A 19,235-nucleotide genomic window follows, 5' to 3' on the forward strand; every position below is an offset into this window, starting at 1 on the left:
GATTGACTTGTCTGCCTATGCATTAACATACTTATCTAAATATCCTGACCATATCCATCCATCCATCCATCCATTCACTCATATACTCAGTGTATTACTCTTCTGTCTCTTCTGGCTGTCTGTGTGTTCGTATGTCCTAAAACCATCCTTCCATCCATCCACTCATATACTCAGTGTATTACTCTCTATCTATCTATCTATCTATTTATCTATCTATCTATCTATCTATCTATCTATCTATCTATCTATCTGTCTATTCGTCTGCCTGTCTGCCTGCCTGTCTGTCTCCCTGTCTGCTTGTCTGTCTGCCTGTCTTTCTATCTGTATATCTTTCTGTCTATCTATCCATTTACCTCCCTGCACTATCTATCTATCTATCTATCTATCTATCTATCTATCTATCTATCTATCTATCTATCTATCTATCTATCTGTCTGTCTGCCTGTCTGTCTGTCTTCCTGTCTGTCTGTCTTTCTATCTATCCATTTACCTCCCTCTGTGTACTGTCTATGTTCAGGTGAACAATGTGGACATCAGTAACGTGCCCCATAACTTTGCCCGCTCCACGCTGGCACGCCCGTGTGCCACGCTGCAGCTGACGGTGCTGAGGGAGCGTCGCTGCGCCGCCCGTCCCGCCGTGGCCCCGCCCCCGGTGCCCGCCTCCCCCGACGGCAGCCCCGCCAGCCTGCGCATCACCCTGCACAAGCGGGACTCGTCGGAACAGCTGGGCATCAAGCTGGTGCGGAGGACGGACGAGGCGGGCGTGTTCGTCTTGGACCTGCTGGAGGGCGGACTGGCCGCCAAGGACGGGCGTCTGTGCAGTAACGACAGGGTGCTGGCCGTCAACGAACACGACCTCCGACACGGCACGCCGGAGCAGGCCGCGCAGATCATACAGGTACACGTTCACGTCTCGGAGGAGGAGGAGGAGGAGGGAGTCTGCGTCTGTGTGGGAGAGCACACACAGACGGACGGATGTTATTTCGTTCGTTCCGTTCATCAAATTCATCCTCTGCTGTCTCTCCATCAGGCCAGCGGAGAGAGAGTCAGTCTGCTGATTGGCCGGCCCGGCAAGCAAACCGCCACGCCCGTGCCGCCCACTTCGAACTCAATCAGAGACAGCTGGTGCCATGACCACACCCACATCCCGCCCACTTCCCATACGGCAGCCCCCAGTCCGGTTCCCAGTCTCCTACTGGCCCGGTCCACCACCCACAGAGTGTGTATACGCCAGGCAGTGTGTGTGTGTGTGCGTGTGTGTGTGTGTGTGCACGTGCGTGCGTGTGTGTGTGCGTGCGTGCGCGCGTGTGCGTGCATGTGTGTGCGTGTGTGTGCGTGCGTGTGCGTGTGTGTGCGTGCGTGTGCATGCGCGTGTGTGCGTGTGTGTGTGTGCGTGCGTGTGCATGCGCGTGTGTGCGTGCGTGCGTGCGTGTGTGTGTGCGTGCGTGTGCGTGTGTGTGCGTGCGTGTGCATGCGCGTGTGTGCGTGTGTGTGAGTGTGTGTGTGTGTGTGTGTGTAACTCTGATGTACAGAGCTAAGGAGCGTCTCTGGTGTTCCAGATTTGCTTTGTGAGGGTTTTTTTTTTTTAATGCTATCCACAGTCTTAATTACTCCTGCTAGATGGATCAATGAACAGAGCGCTTATAGGGTTTGAGAGCTGCTGATGGCTGAGGCTGGAGTCCGTCCCATTAAAGGGATTAAAGCCCAGCAGATCCATCTCACTGACGGCACACCACTTTTTACCACTGACACCTTCACTTCAGCCGGGCCTCTGAGAGAGGGTTTCATACACTGCCTCTCTGATGGGCTGTGTGTGTGTGTGTGTGTGTGTGTGTGTGTGTGTGTGTGTATTTTCTGGAGACTTGTTGGTTTGTGAATAGCTCTGCTGTTGGGTACAGTATTGAATACCATTTTGCGTAAACAGTTAAAGCTGAAAGTCTATGTTAAGCAAGACAAAAAAGGACATAGATAGATAGATAGATAGATAGATAGATAGATAGATAGATAGATATATGAGATTTAAACTCTGATTGTGTGTGTGCGTGTGTGTGCGTGTGTGTGCGTGTGTGTGCGTGTGTGTGCTGTAGGATCTCTCTCAGTGTGTGACCTGTAAGGAGAAACACATCACTGTTAAAAAGGAGCCCCATGAATCTTTGGGCATGACGGTGGCAGGGGGGCGGGGCAGTAAGAGCGGAGAACTGCCAATCTTTGTGACGAGCGTCCAACCCCACGGCTGTCTGTCACGGGACGGCCGCATCAAACGAGGTGAGAGTAACACCATCCCATACAGCAGCTTTGTCACGACTGGTTTCTCCCTTTTCTCACCCTGTGTCACCATGCAGAGTATCTCACAGGGCTAAGTGCTCAGAGGAGCTGTGGTCTGTGGCTGACTCAGGGTCAGTTGTGGTCTGTGGCTGACTCAGGGTCAGTTGTGGCCTGTGACTGACTCAGGGTCAGTGGTGGCTTGGTGCTGACTCAGGGTCAGTTGTGGCCTGTGGCTGACTCAGGGTCAGTTGTGGTCTGCGGCTGACTCAGGGTCAGTTGTGGTCTGTGGCTGACTCAGGGTCAGTTGTGGCTTGTGGCTGACTCAGGGTCAGTTGTGGTCTGTGGCTGACTCAGGGTCAGTTGTGGTCTGTGGCTGACTCAGGGTCAGTTACTTGGTAGTTTGTCACTCTGAGGCATTTGCTTGTGTGGAGTGTTCTGGCCTGTGAACAATACCAGCGCTAGACTCCTTTGAGTGTGTAACTAAGATCTTTATACAGGCAGTCAGGCAGAGCTCTGGGCCCTGGTACCTCTCTCTTGTAGTTTTTTCTGTTTGTGTTTGAGTATTCATTCGCCTCCAGTGTTTTGGATGCGTTCATTTGTTCAGCCTGACCGGTTCAAGTTTTCGTTTCGCTTGTGTTAAGCGTACCTCTCTCTCCAGAGCAAGAGAGATTTGAGAAAAAAAAACGGTAAAACTGCTATTAATATGGGACCTGGCTTTTCTCTGTGTTGTGTATATAGATGTCCATACCTACTGCTGTACTTCTGCAGTTAGAGCAGGATTGCCTCCACAGGGTCTTTGGTGGAGCCCTGTTTATAAAATGTTACCTTTCTGTCAGATACCTGACCCGCCCTGTGATTTGACAGTGAGTGCTCTGTTGTGTTAAGTGGTTAGATTAGCTCATCAGGCTTGAGAGGACTTTCATACTAACCTCTGTATCACAGCTGTTTGTTCCTATGCACAAAATCCACCTTAAACTTTCATATCTATGGTTCATATCTAATATAATGAACATCCTCAGGGGATGTGAAGAGTGTTGCCCTTAGATGTGTCGAGTGATGTAAGGACAGTCGTCCTTTGACTACAGGCTAAGTTTGGACTTGAGTGTGTGTTCACACAGCATCGTGTTGACTTTCTCTCTCTCTTTCTTTCCCTCTCTCTCTTTCTCTCCCTCTCTCTCTCTCCCTCTCTCTTTCTTTCTTTCTTTCTCTCTTTCTTTCTTTCTTTCTTTCTTTCTTTCTCTCTCTCTCTTTCTTTCTTTCTCTCTTTCTCTCTCACTTTCTCTCTCTCTCTCTGTCCTTTCTGTGCCCAGGTGATGTATTGTTGAGTATTAACGGTCAGGACCTGACCTACCTGAGCCACAGTGAGGCAGTGGGCACACTGAAGTCCAGCGCCACGTGCTGCTCCGTCCAGCTGAGGGTTTTGGAGGTGACCATGGAGGACGAGTCACCCCAGGGAGAGGAGCTCCTGCCCCCCCACGACAATGACTACGATTCCAGCTGGTCCCCGTCTTGGGTCATGTGGCTTGGCCTTCCGAGGTGAGGCTGACCTGATCGACTTGACTTTCGACTGAACTGTGTACACTAATAGTTAATGCCAGATAGAATTATTGTCGTTACTAGTTGATACAAGATTGAACTATGACCATAGTTCAGCCTGTAAATACAACACTATAACTGCAAACCAGAGCTACAAACATTACTAATGATCAACGTGAGATTGCACTACAAACAGTTACGCCCGAAATGAAATTCAGCTACACAGCTACTGGTGGATACACGTGAAAACTGAAGGCTGCGTACAGTGTACTTGTAACAGAACCAAATTAATTAGGAACCGCTGGCAGAGAAGGAGAGTTTGTCTCTCGGTGTGTCGGGACACAGCGGCAATAACAGAGAAGCACCCCTCACAGGCAGGTTTGTTAGAGCGTACCGTCTTTTTTGGGCTGGAATAATTGGCCCGTGGGGAGGATCCGAAATAGCATTCTGACCTTGTCTGATGCTGATCCGAAAACTCTGAATCAGTTAAAGTTAAATATGTGCTTCAGCCAATCAGGGCTCGGCTCCCCCTGTCTCCTGTGTTTTTTTGTTTTTTTTTAAGTCTCACTCCATTCATAGTCTCGTCTGTGAGTTAAGGATAAGGGAATACAGGGATTGAATGAGATTAAAATGTTTGAAGAGGGCAAAAGGTGACAGTGGGTGCCTCATTCATGTGTCTCTGCTACGAGATGGTGACAGCAAATTGGGATTATCTGTTTGTTTGTTTTTTTTTGCTGGTTGTTTTGGACGTTGGATTTGGTGTAAACAACAGCAGCTGTGTAGATTAACGGCCCGGGGCTAAGCGTGGCGACATCACTCTATCTCCCCAGTTCAGCCCAAAGAGATCGGTACACAGAGCCCATTCAGTCTGAACCCGTCTGGGCCCCCCTCCACCCCCGCCCTCTCTCATTCACTCTATTCCTCCCTATCTCTCTCTGTCTCTCCTTCAATATCCTCTCCTCCTCAACGCCCTTCTGTCCTCCTCCTCCTCGCTGAGATTTGGCGAAGATCTCCTTTTTCATCCCTCTTTCTTCCTCTGTCTACACGTTCAGCTCTCTTCTGTCTGTCTCTCTGCTGTGTCTGTCTCTCTTCTGTCTGTCTCTCTGCTGTGTCTGTCTCTCTTCTGTCTGTCTCTTTGTCTGTGCTCTTCATGGTAAACTTTTCTCCTATGTAATGCCACACTGTTTCTCCTCTCCTTTTCTGGTTATTGCCGCATTTCACCGTTTCACTCTCTCAATCCATCTCTCTCTCTCCCTCTCTCTCTGTGTTTCTCTGTCTCTTTCTCTCTCTCCCTCTCTCTCTGTGTTTCTCTGTCTCTCTCTCTCTCTCTCAGCTATCTCCACAGCAGTCACGAGATTGTTCTGCGTAGAAGTCACCCTGGCAGCTGGGGCTTCAGTATCGTCGGGGGTTACGAGGAAAACCATAGCAACCAAGCATTCTTCATCAAAACCATCGTCCTCGGAACACCTGCTTACTACGACGGCAGACTGAAGTGAGTCGATTCATGACCTCTCGGAATCATTCATCTTTTTAAGACGTGCGTGTGTGTGCGTCCGCGTGCGCTTTCAAAGACACGGTTAACTTTGTTTGAAAACTAATACACAGCACAAGTTTATTGTGGAGAGATGCATAGTCAGAAGAGTTATATAGAGAATATTCATCTTAACATAAATTACCCGAGTCAGTTATAGGTTAAATAATAGAAATCAGTTAACAGTGCTTTTGATAGGTAAAAGCATTTCTTTATATCAGGGGTGTCAAACTCCGGTCCTGGAGGGCCGGGGTCCTGCTGATTTTTGTTTTCACCTCTTAGTCACCTGTTGATTTTCACCTTGAAAACAGGTGTGGACACCTTTCAGCCAATCAGAGATTCTATTTAGTTGATCTATAAGAAAAACAGCAGGACCCCGGCCCTCCAGGACCGGAGTTTGAGACCCCTGCTTTACACCTACGTCCTTTGTTCAGTTTGATGGTCAAGAGCCGTCACTGGTAGATCTGGTCTGTCACGTCAAACGACAGCGACGTAACTTCTCGTCCCCGCCTCCAGGTGTGGGGACATGATCGTGGCCGTGAACGGCTTGCCCACAGCCGGCATGACCCATTCTGCCCTGGTGCCCATGCTGAAGGAACAGCGGAGCAGGGTGGCACTCACTGTGGTGTCCTGGCCTGGCAGCCTGGCATAGACTGGCACTCAACAGCCACCACATCTCACCTCAGACTCTACACCCGAATTTGAGTTGTGTGTGTGTGTGTATTTTTTTTTTTATTTGAATTTTTTTTTTTTTTTTTTTTTTTTTTTTTTTTAAAGATGGTCCTGTTTTTGTGTCCCTAACATGGAGACACACTAATTGAGGCCCTCGGGAGCTTGAATGCTTCACTGAATGCTGAATATTCCAGGCCTTAGAAATTCTGCCATGCCCTCCCTGCCTGAGGCCCCGCCCACCCAGAGAGCAGCCTTAAGGTCTCCTAATCACCATGACGATGATGACGACCACTCTGCTGGGGTTTTACATACAGATATATACACACACACACACACACGCCCCGTATATGAACGTAGCTATGAGTGAGAGCAAGTGTGTGCGAGTGTGAGAGAGAGAGAGAAAAATAAATGTCTACATGAAGCACTGTTTCATAAAATAGCCAAGAACATCTATGTGAAAAGCCGTTTCATAAAATAAAGTCTTTCAGGACAAAAAAAAAAAAAAAGAGGCCTGGCTGACTGAGTGTGTGTGTGTGTGTGTGTGTGGGGCAGAGAATTTGGTTAATTATAAACAGGTCATTGGTTGACTTATGTAACAACCCATCCTATGTCTGAGCGGCTGAACAGGCTGCCCTGATTAAAGCGAGCGATCTCCCTTTAAAAAAAAAAAAAAAAAACAGACCACTCTGAAAACCTCAACAGAAGGACCTAATGAAATCTCACATTACTAAAAAACACAGGGTAGCACGTAGCACTTCCCTTTCAGAAATCATCGAATCGGCTCATGTGGCGGGCGCTCCGTTGAAGCGTGGGAGAGAAACATCTGCCACAGATTGTGACACTCAAAAAAAAAAAAAAAAACCCCCAGATGCATCCTAGTGCTGGTTTAATTCATGAAGTGGTATTGATCCAACTCATAATCAAACTGAAGGAAACTGAACAACAAACAAACAAACAAAATAAAGCAAAACAAAAACAGAACAGGGCCCGTCGTCAATGTTTGGGCTTCCGTGGCTTGGGCTCACTTAAGGTGACCTTCTTCAGATTGGCAACAAGTTCAGAGATCCCAGTCTTGACAGGACGGCTCTGGTTCCGCTTTGGCTGGTTTTTCTTCTGTAGATAAACATAGAAGTCCATACTTTTTTTTTTTTAAACTCTTAAACCTTTATGGTGAGTCTATGAAATCAGTCAGTCAGTCAGTCATGACGTCAGCAGATTCCTAGACCTTACCTGCAGTTTTTTCCTCTGTGGGTCATGGACCACAGCATGCCTCTGCAGGCTTTCCTAGAGACAATGAAATGTATTTATTTTACTGCAGACATCTATTCATCTTGTTAAGATAAGTCAAGTTTAACTCAATGCCAACCCGGTATTGAGTCAGATGTACAGTTTGGCCAACAAGACGCACACCGAGTTAACATCAAAACACATCTAGATTGGGAGTCAACTCCAAGGTTCAGTCAAGTTTAACATGAAGAGCAGGAGGGGGTATTTCAGAAAGCAGGTTTAGTGAAAACTCAGTAAGTGGTAAACGTCCTAATAGAAGAGCCCGATGACATTGTTTTGCTGGGAGAATGAAGCCCCCCCAGCAAGATCACTCAATTAGCTTCAAGTCATTAAGGTACCCTTCAGAAAGCCCCTCCCCCCTCATCCACCCAGAGTCCAACTACCATGACAAACTCACCTCCATCGCAAACGTTTTATTACAGTTAACATGAGAGCAGGTGAATGGCCTCTTGCCCTCGTGGAAAGTCAAAATGTGGCTCTCCAGGTTGAAGCGCGTGGTGTATGTCTTCTTACATCCTTCTTTGGGACACCTGAACGCCCTTCTCTCTCCGGAGTGAACGAGCTCTTGGTGTTTCTTCAGGAACCAGGGTTCGTGGAAAACCTTCTTACAACCGTCACACGGCAAGTTCGCTGTAAAGAGACAGACCAAAAAAAAAAAAAGGCAGGGTTTCCTCACTTCATTCATGAGACAATTTATATATATCCAAGCTGCCTTAGCCTGTGTGCCCTCAGAGTGCTGAGCCAATGGAAAAAAACGAAACTCTGGTTTCAGGAGCACCAGACTTTCGTATTTCCACTTACAGCATCTGCAGCGGCCCTTTTTCCAGGCACAGTAGGTTGGTTTTCCCACGCTGGGAACAGGACAGGGTGAGGTGGGGGACAGAGTCGAGAGCATGGACTGTACCTTACCCAGCGTGACTCGCGAGGACAGTAAAAAAATCAGGGTCAGAGAGGAGAAGAGCTGGTATACCTCTGTGCTCTGCTCTTCTGTGTCTCTGATAGTCAGTCCAGGTTTTCCCCCGGAAGGAGCATCCTTCCTCCACACACAGGTAACCTAAGACAGAGAGACACACACAGACCATTTGGGTATCTGCATCAGGATTACACTCTGAATGTAAGCAAGGTTACTTAAGGTCTGTAAGAAAGGATAGAGTAAGTGATTGGTGGAGGGAGCCTTTCGCAGAAAGGTTTCAGGAAAAGAAGGGGGTGGATATCCAACCTTCATGGACCTTCTCATGTCGTTTCAGATTTGAAAGAGCTGGAAATTTCTTCTGACAACCCTCAGAGTTACACCTGTTAACAGACAGCACTTAATTATTTCCCAGGCTTTCTGCAGTACCGTGTATGCTTGAGAGCAGGGAAGTCTGTTTTCCTCACACAAAGTGGAGCTGATTAGCGTGTGTGCATTTGTGGTCCTTCAGTTGTTTATTCTTGTGGAACTCTTTGCCACAACCTTCATAGTCACACTGAAGAAAGAAAAAAAACCCCGGTAAATAAAACAGAAGCGGAGAGCGGTCTCATTTCAAAACACATATTCAGCTGCACATGCCACTGCGCTAGAGCGGTTGGCACGGGGACTTACCACGTACTGCTTCTCTTTGTTCTGGTGCACGCGAGCTACGTGGTTTTTCAGACTGCCGTTGGTGGCAAACGATTCTGAACATCCTTCAACTGAACACCTGAATATCATGGGAAGTGATGAGCATAATTAAAATCCTGCACGTACAGAATCGGGTCAAGTTTAGTTTCGAGAATATGGACTTACAAGTAAGGTTTGTCTCCGCTGTGGATGAACTGATGGCGGGTGAGTTGGTAACGGGTACAAAAGCTCTTATCACAACGCTCACAAGAAAACGGCTTCTGGATAGTCCGGCACCATGATAACAAATACAAGTAAATTACAGCAGCGCGTCGCTGAGACGTGCGTCATGGTTTACCAGTTGTTTATGCTAACGTAAACGGTACATGTTCGTCTCCTTGAGAACTGATGGAGGCACTTACCAGTCCCGTGTGTTTGCAAAGGTGAGCTTCGAGTTTCCATGACTTCGAAAACGAAGCTTTACAATTGAAAAAAGAACAAATGAATTTTTTATTTGTGTCTTGAAAACATTCGCCCATCTTGGTGAGACAACAACGTTCAAATTAGGTCACTGACTACTCTACAGTGCAGTCTCCTACGGCAGGTCGGTTTTTCGGCCTACAATTTCCGAGTTGTTGCTACTGGTATATATAGTCATTGGAATAAACCATTAGAAATTATATGAGAACAAGCAACTCGCACAAACGGTCAAATTCCATATTCATGGGTCTAAAGCATTACGTGGCGCAATTTCTCAAGTTTCTTCATGTTCTTATTCACAACAGCAGGGGAATTAAAAAAACATGATGGTATTACTTGAGTAATTTTACTCTACATGGCTCATTCCTGCCTCAAATTTTGTCAACTAATCCGATAGGTGTGGCTTTCTGTTTGCCGAAATACAAACGTGCCGATGATGTGATGAGATGGGGAAAAATAGATAAGATGTGTATTTAAAGAAAAAAAAGGCACTTTTTATTGTAAGGCGTACCGTTTGATGTCAAAGGTTATGATATAATCATCCATTTTCGAGGAAATTATGTTTTGATAAACGTCGTGTGTTATATCGCACTAATCGAGATGGAACCAATGCTGCGTTCTCTCAGCCTAGACTGGACGCGTCATTTGGGGATGAAGGTCTCAGTATTGTTTGCTGAAGATTGATGCTGGTATAAAGCTGTCACAGAGGCTCCTGGCCTTGTGTTTCTCAAAGTAAGCGTCTGAATAACTTACTGTTGCCATTCGTCATAGCACACACGTGGAATTTACTACCCTAATCATGGTTTTATCAGCCGCTGGGCACCGGTCCCCGATACCTGTGATTTACAACTACTACAATCCGCAACTCCCAGTGCGCTGCCGTCACAACGCGATTATGCTTATCTCAAACTTTTATTAGCGGCAAGCACAGATTTCTTTTTTTTTTAAAACATCATTCCTTTACACAACCGGTTCTGGTTGTTACAGGTGTGTTGCGTAGAGGTGGCGCACAGAGGTTGGAAAATCTCATCAGATACATATGAAGTGCAACGATTGTTTTCCATAGTCTCATAAATGTCTAGATCAAAATTAATTAGGGTGGATAACACTTTCTATTAATTTACAACTATGCTTATTCATCGTATCGTATTTGCACGGAATAAAAGGCTTAAACGGGATTAACCCAAACGTAGCCCACAATAGTGTACAACAACACAGTCTGCAGGTTGTTCCAGTAGGAGAATATTGTATGCAAATTGTTTTTAATGCCACGGAATGGCAGGTTCACCGATGTTCTGACGAATGTTTGGGCCTCATATGGTAACCCATTTTTGGTATAACCGTTCGGTCGTACTCTTTGAGACAAAGGACTGTGAATGCGTTAGGTGAGGTGACCACTGTGAGGTGACCACTGTGAGGTGACCACTGTGGTCACAACGACTTTCTTCCATCTTCAACCCATCAAAGCATCGTGGGTTAGTTTCAATAATGTAGAATTACCGGGAGGGGAAATGTTCTGAATGTCACTGACCTCACAGTAGTGCCGAATCACAATTTAACAAAAGGAATTACCTGGTATTGATAAAAAACAAAAATTCCATTACTCAGAGTAGTAATCATTCGGGCCAAAGGCAAGGTACTATTTTCATACCTAAATGTGTCAGTCTTATTAACCGCTACCTGTAAAGAAACAGCTCTTTATCAGTGTAACAAGTGAAATAAGGTCACCATATCTTTTGACTGATGGAGCGTTGGCCTGGCCCCCGCACCCCCCTTCGCTGACGTTCCCCTCCCACTTCAATTAATCTGACCTTAGCCAACTCCCACCGCTATCTGATCTTACACTCTTCATCCCCCTCCTCTTCCTCCTCCTCCTCCTCCTCCTCCTCATCCGGTCTGACGCTGTCCTGGCCCTCCCCTCAGTGTGGGCTTGGATCAATAAAGCTGTCTCTGTATCTCTATAACCACGGTCTGCACTGATAACCACCAACAAGCACAAAGACAAACAGTGCCGCACAGAGGCACAGACCGAGTGCTGTGTGCTCTGGAGAGAGAGAGAGAGAGAGAGAAAGAGAGGAGGGAATTGTGGGATTGGGGAGGCTTACTCTGCTACCCCTCGAATGTGACCTCTCTTGTCTCTGCTCTCCTGGTAACCTGATCTCCAAAGGGGGGGGGGGGGGGGGGGGGGGGGGGGTCACAAAATGAGAGAGAAATACGGAAAGAGTGACTGAGAGAGTGAAATATGTGATTGCATACAGAATGAGGCAGGAAGTGAAAAGATGTGAGAAGAAGAGACAGACAGAGACACAGAGAGAAAGACAGAGAGACTGAGGAAGATGTCTCTATAGCGCTGTCCCGACTGTTTGCTTGTCCCAAATGCAGAGGTACGGGTGTTAATGTGTAACAGGTGAGGTCGATACCGCCGGCACACGGCTTGACGGCCTCAGTCTGTGAGTGTCAAACGGCTGTGATTAAGAACCTTATACTGCATGACTGCTTTTATCCACTTCCCCCCTGGGTCCCTGTTTCTTCACCTCCTCTCCGGCTCTGTTTGCTTTTCTTTATTCAATCAGTAACTCCTGTGAGTCAGCTCTTCACGCCATCCCAGCCTCTGGTGTGTGAGAACACACACTCAAACACAAACACTCATAGACTCACACATACACATGCACACTCACAGACTCACACACGTGCACTTACAGACTCACGCACATACACAAACACTCACAGACTCACACATACACACACACACTCACAGACTCACACACGCACACTTACAGACTCACGCACATACACACTCGTACCAACGCACATACATACATACACACTCAAATGCAAACACTCACACACACACACACACACACTTACAGAATCACGCACATACACACTCACACACACACATGCACTTACAGACTTACGCACATACACACTCGTGCGAAGACAAATAGTCAAAAATAACAGATTGGTCTTATTAATACCTAATTGTCTAGCAAGATTCAGGTCAGCTCTTTGAGTCCAGAAGCCTTACTGATTGTTGTTTCAGCTGACCGCTACACAACAGTGACTGTCTAACCCAAGCACACACGTGTTTCGCACAGAGAAATCACGCACGTAGTTGGAAAGCGTGTTCGTAGAAACCAGCGGGAGTCCAGCCCTCAGGGACCAGAGATGAACTCCTTTTGTTCTGGGATGATGATGGACACGCTGGACCTTGTCCTCTATATTAGCTGATTACTGCAGGGAAATCTGGAGCCAGATCAAAAGAGGCAAGAGAAGTTCAGAGGCGAGATTTTTTTCCTGGAGTCACTTAGACTTTATGGCAGTGCTAGTCTTCCGTTACGCGAGTTGACCCTTAATCTATGAGTCTGTGCAAGAACGATCCAAAGTGACGTCTCCAGACTCCAGGTCATACAGTTGTCATGGCTCTAACAAGCGAATCAAGTCATTTTGTCTGATACAAATCTTTCAGTCCGTTCCAGGTGACCACAGGAAAATTACCAGAGGAGAGAAACACAGGGACCATGCAAAAGCCAACATCTCGTCACCACAACTTCACACAGAGCAAACCCATAGCTACAGAGTTCAGTATCTGTGGTATACAGATTATAGCCAGCGTAAGAGAGAGAGAGAGAGAGAGAGATGTCGTCCACACATAGAAAAATCCCCCCTGAATGCTGTTTGATGTAATAAGTGCCATGGATATACTTCGCAACCTCAGAGTTAAAGTTAAAACTGGTGCTCACTGCTCTTGGCTATTATCTGTATTTGATTCATTCACACACACACACACATACACACCACCCAAACTCCCCACGGATCAATACCCAGGGCAGCGTGTCACTTGTTGATTGATTAGATTGATATCGACCCTCAGGAGACCTTATCACCTTCATCCAAACGTTTAAATACGTTCAGTGCAGGCATTATGGGAAAGGTGAGTGTATCCACTGCCCTGAGAAGACAATGGATAAGGGTGTTGGGAAGACCACTCTGGCCAGCCCATATATTCTCTCTCACACACACACATAAACTCACCTCTGCAGCTTATCACCACAATGTCCCAAGATACACACACACACACACACATACATAAACTCACCTGTGCAGCTTATCACCACAATGTCCCAAGACACACACACACACACACATATTCCCAGACTCCCACAGAAGCCTAGCAGACTGTCACCTGGGACACACACTGGGACAAAAGCACATTTACACCAGTCAGAGCAGGTCATTTAGATGCACTGGAGAGTGTTATAAAAAAAATTTTTAAAAAAAGGCCAACATAACCAATTTCATATTTGATCACATTTTGTCAGAGGTAACACCGCTGTATATTTTATAGTTGTTACAAAAAAACCCATATAATAGACTGTTTAATAATACATGTACACGATGATTTGTTAGAGGTCAGTAGGCCTGCAGGAGTTTATGTGTGTTAATGTGTTAAGATGATTGAATCAAGACCGCTCCTGGCCCCCACCTCCATTCACTCTCTCACACACAGAGAGAGAGAGAGACACACACACACAGACACAGCTGGCAGTCCTATCTCAGTAAACGGAGCCCTAATTGAAGTAAATATTGGGTAAAGCACTGAGGAGCCCTGAGATAACATATTTGTCAGATATTCACTCAGCCATTCATACTTCTCTCAATACACAGCTCACAGTGAGATAGAGTAGGGTGGTCCTTACGCACACACACCGAACCACACCATACACACACGCGCAGGCTTGCACGCACGCACACACACACACACGCACACACAGGCTTGCACGCACACACACACACGCACACATATGAACTGCCCCTAGCTGAACACAACAGCGTCTGCACCTACTCAACAAGTGCAGACAAAGATATCAGCCCATGTTGAAAGTTTTACTGCCATCTCAGTTGGGTTGCTTTCTGTCGTGTCGAGAGTGACTCACTGTTCTTCTTGACAGGGCTTTAGTTTACTTTTCTCATTATGTTTCAGGACAGCCTTCAGCACTGGGGCCAGGGTAAATGACTCACTGCGTTAGACAAAGTGAAGCCACACAAAATCCACCTCCCTTCTTTACTCCTTTCAACTGTAAACCATTACGCAGCTTTAAAAGTAAATGGACGACGTTTCTTTTTCCTTTGTGTGTCTGCGCGTGTGCAATTTTTCGCAGTCATCGCTCCCAGGTTCTTTAGATGCTCTCAATCGCCGTTTTATTCTGGATCTCATAGGAGGTGGCAACGCGATCACTGCATAAATTGAAACCCTCGTTTGAAAAGAGTAACAGTTTTACATTCACACATATTTCTGTTCAGCTACCTGACGTAAACTCTGAACACTTGTTTTGGCCCCCCTTCACTGCATCTGGTGTCTGTGCTTGGAACATCAAGCATCTGCGTCAAGATAACTTAGCTAATAGTGCCCTCTAGTGGCAGATTTACTATGTGGTCACAGCAGACGCCTACGAATTAGTGCATGTTCATGTTTGACACCCACTCAAACGGCTTTGGGACATTCATTCAAATGCCCTTACCTCTGTTCAAAGTCTAATTAAATAGTGTTTGAAGATTCTATGGAACCTTTCGCATTAGGATGATCTCAGTTAATCACATCTTTTTTCCAACAGGTTAAAGTCGTATTTATTTAGTGAACTAAATGTGTGCGCTCCAGTGCAAACAGATGTGTGATGGCGTGGGAAAGACGCAGCTGTCGTGAAATCCTGGTCATGATGTCTGTAGACTAATTAAGCTGGTTTATCTGTGTTCAGATGTCTCCATGATCTTCAAAGCGCTGCATTAGTTAGTTCCTTTAAGTCTATGCAGTTGTAATTATTAGGATGACGAAAAGAAAAAAACTGATCCAAGATCAGGCCTGGACTAAAATGAATGGCTATCCAGCTGAGGCTTATGGTTAGTCACTGCATGAACTCCATCTTGATTAAAGAATCTTCCAGATCTTGTCTACGCATGTGGCAGTCACTAAAGGAATATGCTTTATATGGTCAACTCCCAAACTTCATTCTAACAACCTGGAGCAGGAGTCAAGGTGCTTTATTGTCTCATCGCATAATCAGTGGCTGATTTCTACCTGTGATATGGCCGTGTACGTTCCTTAGCCAATCAGAAGTCAGTGCTGGTTGACTGACACAAAATCAAAGCACTTAAACTCAAGAGTCAGAGCTGTAACCCTGGAAGTTCTGTGAATGTATATAAAGACTGGGCTGGGACAACTGGGAAAACTGGGTTGAGTGTGATGTACTGTTTGCTCTCAGTTCGCCGGTGAAATGATTTGTGATTTTAATCTCACGTCACTCCCAGAGTGATCATACGGGATAGATCATCACTGAGCTACAGTACACACACACACACAGACCCTCTCTAACACAGTTTACACAGACCCTCAAGCATCCTTGTCTCACCTAAATTTCCCTCGACATTCAAAGCTCCCCTGGTGGCACCAGGCCCTCTGAACACATTTAAGAATTTCATAACGTAACCAACTCCGCCATCTCTAAAAAAAAAAACCTGAGTCATGTCGGGTTTCTGGACCGATAGGCCTGTGAGAGAAAAAATTGAGCCGTCAGACGGGTTTTTACATATAAAGGATTTTATTGGTCAGGACGCTTAAGCCATGAACTCGTAGGGGATGGGCTCCAGCAGCACGGGCGTGTTCTTCTTGGTGCTGACAAAGTGAGCGGGACGAGGAGGAGCAGGCTGTGTATGAGAAAGAGAGAGAGAGAGAGAGAGAGAGGGAGAGAGGGAGGGAGAGAGGGAGGGAGGGAGAGAGAGGGAGGGAGAGAGAGGGAGGGAGAGAGAGGGAGGGAGAGAGAGGGGGAGAGAGGGAGGGAGAGAGGGAGGGAGAGAGGGGGAGAGAGAGAGGGGGAGAGAGAGAGGGGGAGAGAGAGAGAGGGGGAGAGAGAGACGGAGAGAGACAAGGAGAGGGGGAGAGAAGGAGAGAGAGAGAGACAGAGAGAAAGGTCACCACAATGTTGTGCCAAACACACTCTCAAGTTCAAACTTTGCTTGTCATCAAAGGACGACTGTCCTTACATCAGTCGACACATCTAAGGGCAACACTCTTCAGATCCTCTGAGGATGTTCATTATATTAGATATGAACCATAGATATGAAAGTTTTGGGAGGGTTTTATTTTGTGCACGAGAACAAACAGCTGCGATCTTCAAATTTCTTTTGAGCGAAACATCGTAAGAACGCAACAATTCTGTGCTAAAAGAAAAACTGATCACATCTATACACAGCACAGGGAAAAGCCAGGTCCCATATTAATAGCTACAGGTTTTTTTCTCTCTCTCTTTCTGGCTTCTGAGTCAGGTAATGTGTGGTGTATGCACCTGAGTCAGGTAATGTGTGGTGTATGCACCTGAGTCAGGTAAAGTGTGGCGTATACACCTGAGTCGGGTGCATCTGTGCGTACCTGACGTTTCAGCTCCACCCAGGTGCCCTGCTGCTTGGCCTCCACCTTCTTCCTCTCGTTCTCCTTCACGCGCTGCAGGAAGCTGTCTCTGCTCTTAGAGTGCTTCACATGCTCAATGCGCACATTGATTCTCTTGGCCAGAATCCTACCCCTGAGAGACAGACAGACAGACAGGACACACATCATTGACTATAAACGCGGGCAGAGACAGCCTCTGAGGGTCGTCCGGGAGATTAACATGTTTCCTTGGTAACCAGCCCAGCTCAGACACCGCGCGGTTTGGCTGGGACGTGTAAGGAGAGCTGCTTTGCCCCATGTGAATGACCATGTAGGGCATACAGCAGCCCTCATGGCAAAGTGAACTGGGGAGGGATGTGTGTGTAGGCACTATGCCCATCCATAAGCACAACCTTTTCCCTGCTATGATATTCCCAATCTAACAGTCACAGGTCACAAATCCTTAACCCCGTGGGAGATTTACCACACGATTTGGGACATGTAAGTAATAACACTTGTCAAATAATATGACAATATCAAAACTACACAATAAAATTATGTTAAACTGGTATGAAAAAGAAAAAAAAAAAAACTAAATGCCCCTGATCTTAAATGAATTTAAGCCATAGACGTATTTGGGATATAGGATTCTATCACCTTGTCCAAACTAATCTGTCTGGACTTCTGCTGTTTGGCCCATGGCTTTGTGCATTAACCTCAGTGATTGCTGTTCTTCACTTACTTGACCTGCTTGTTGACAATGATGCCAACGGCATGCTGGGTAACGTTGTAAACACGTCCTGTTTTGCCATGGTAGCACTTGTGTGGCATACCCTTCTGTATGGTTCCTGTGCCCTGAAAGAAAAAACAAAAAACAACAGTTTATTTATTTGTTTGTTGTTTATTACAGCTGAATGGCTATTTGTAATGCATTGCCATATCAGTAAATTAGGGGTGTTACTACAAACCACATACCTTTATATCAACAATATCTCCTTTCTTGTAGATACGCATGTAAGTGGACAAGGGGATTGGGCCTGTAAAACAACATAAAAAAAAAAAAGTTATAGTTTGAAGTCTAATTCTCAATATCACTTCAGACAGACAAAATCTCCTGTTTTATACAAAGTGCCATGAAGGTACAAGGTTAACAGTGTTTACTGTGTAGGAGTCTCACCATGCTTGCGGAAGGGCCTGGCGAACATGTACCTGGTCCCCCTCCTCTTGCCTCTGGTGTTCGTCATTTTGCCTTATTACTGAAACATAAACGATCGTTGATTAATTACAGAGCTATGGTGCAATGCATTTCAATTCACAGCAACTTAACGACGGTAAAAACCACCAAGATTTTAGATCTGTCACCAGCCTATTTCACGTCTGGCGACCGTGATGCCAAGCCTGCCACTGACGATGCAACAATGCAACTCATGCCGAGTGACGGCTAAGACATAGATGTCACTACACACTCCTGCCAAATTAACAATTTCTTTTTGTCATGTGACTGACTGAAAACTGGTCATTTACAGCGACATTAAAGTAAATTTAGGCTAACTGTCGCTAGCATCAGCTATACAACCGGCTAGCTAAATAACATAAGAATATAATCTACCGTTGGATACGCTACCGTAAAAATACGGGCATTATATTACACTACCCTGAAATATGCGCAGTGCATCTGACGAACATATCGGTAATTAAAGCTTTTAACAGACATAAAAATTTGTTATAATAACTCGTTATCGAGCACCGGAACATGGCTTGGACACTGCCTAGTGGCCCACATGGGCAGCCACGCGAATGTTGTGCGGAGGAATCCTATTACTTTTCATTGCTCGATGAAAATAAATAACGCTTGAAAACACAACACGAACATTTAGTACGACTTTTATGTGCTCCATGGTGCGTTCTGAACCCTAAAACCATATATTTTTGAAGTTTTAATCTACAAAGGCAGGAGCAGTTCTTACCCCCGTTTGCTCGCAAGATGGCGGGTACGGCGGAAAGAGAATGAAAAGGTCCTGCGCATCAACCTTCTAGGTACAAATTAGGAGTACAACTAGATTGCCAGAGTAAAAAAAAAAGAGAGTATTCAGCTGAAAACGATTGTCGCTCTGCATAAAGAAAAAAATCAGATATTGAATATTAACAAATTAAATATTATACTTTTTCATATGATTTGTGGTGAGTTTGTCATTTTTAAAAGATAGAAATGCTATTAATGCACGAATACATGAAAAATGCGTTGATGTAACTATGTTATTGGATTTAATTATGTTGTTTCACAAAAATATATCATTTATTAATTTTCACTGTATCTCTGAAATCTCTCATTTCATTTCGATTTTGTGATGAATATGCCTTTAATTTAACTCAGGGATGTTTAAGACTGTAAAAAATAACTTGCAAGTGGAAACAGAAATGAAGAAGTGGCATTCTTTACCGGTTTAAAAACCAGTTCCAGTGAA

General features: G+C 45.7%; 3 protein-coding genes across 3 annotated transcripts in view; 1 reads left to right on the plus strand and 2 right to left on the minus strand.

The window, feature by feature from the left end:
- lnx2a (ligand of numb-protein X 2a) overlaps positions 1-5,984 on the plus strand; it is a 12,209-nt gene extending 6,225 nt beyond the window's left edge. The window contains exons 5-10 of the mRNA XM_030769921.1: positions 518-898; positions 1,031-1,219; positions 2,088-2,265; positions 3,576-3,801; positions 5,135-5,293; positions 5,849-5,984. Of these exons, the coding sequence (XP_030625781.1) occupies positions 518-898; positions 1,031-1,219; positions 2,088-2,265; positions 3,576-3,801; positions 5,135-5,293; positions 5,849-5,984 (1,269 nt within the window). The remainder of the gene's footprint in view (positions 1-517; positions 899-1,030; positions 1,220-2,087; positions 2,266-3,575; positions 3,802-5,134; positions 5,294-5,848) is intronic.
- Positions 5,985-7,204: 1,220 nt separating this feature from the next.
- On the minus strand, positions 7,205-9,409 carry gtf3ab (general transcription factor IIIA, b). Its single transcript, XM_030767128.1, has 8 exons — positions 9,293-9,409; positions 9,057-9,151; positions 8,874-8,970; positions 8,669-8,757; positions 8,511-8,584; positions 8,262-8,345; positions 7,689-7,921; positions 7,205-7,288 (listed from the first exon to the last, which is right to left on the minus strand). Exons 1-8 carry the CDS (start codon positions 9,407-9,409, stop codon positions 7,205-7,207), a joined length of 873 nt encoding a protein of 290 aa, XP_030622988.1.
- Positions 9,410-15,927: 6,518 nt separating this feature from the next.
- On the minus strand, positions 15,928-18,776 carry rpl21 (ribosomal protein L21). Its single transcript, XM_030769944.1, has 6 exons — positions 18,738-18,776; positions 17,948-18,026; positions 17,746-17,807; positions 17,513-17,625; positions 16,774-16,924; positions 15,928-16,052 (listed from the first exon to the last, which is right to left on the minus strand). The coding sequence occupies exons 2-6, from the start codon at positions 18,012-18,014 to the stop codon at positions 15,963-15,965; spliced, it is 483 nt and encodes a 160-aa protein (XP_030625804.1). The 5' UTR covers positions 18,015-18,026; positions 18,738-18,776; the 3' UTR covers positions 15,928-15,962.
- Positions 18,777-19,235: the final 459 nt, after the last annotated feature.

Source organism: Chanos chanos, chromosome 3, assembly GCF_902362185.1.
Source record: "Chanos chanos chromosome 3, fChaCha1.1, whole genome shotgun sequence".
Classification (NCBI taxonomy): Eukaryota; Metazoa; Chordata; class Actinopteri; order Gonorynchiformes; family Chanidae; genus Chanos; species Chanos chanos.

Bases quoted from the DNA above. Each gene is read 5' to 3' on its own strand.
- rpl21 (XM_030769944.1), bottom strand. From the start codon at position 18,014: ATGACGAACACCAGAGGCAAGAGGAGGGGGACCAGGTACATGTTCGCC. The intron at 17,808-17,947 runs GTGAGACTCCTA...GTTGTTTTACAG, and splicing joins CAGGCCCTTCCGCAAGCATG to GCCCAATCCCCTTGTCCACT. The intron at 17,626-17,745 runs GTATGTGGTTTG...TTTTTCTTTCAG, and splicing joins GAGATATTGTTGATATAAAG to GGCACAGGAACCATACAGAA.
- gtf3ab (XM_030767128.1), bottom strand. From the start codon at position 9,409: ATGGGCGAATGTTTTCAAGACACAAATAAAAAATTCATTTGTTCTTTT. The intron at 8,758-8,873 runs GTAAGTCCCCGT...TTCTTTCTTCAG, and splicing joins ACAAAGAGAAGCAGTACGTG to TGTGACTATGAAGGTTGTGG. The intron at 7,922-8,261 runs GTATACCAGCTC...GTCTCTTTACAG, and splicing joins CAGAAGAGCAGAGCACAGAG to CGAACTTGCCGTGTGACGGT.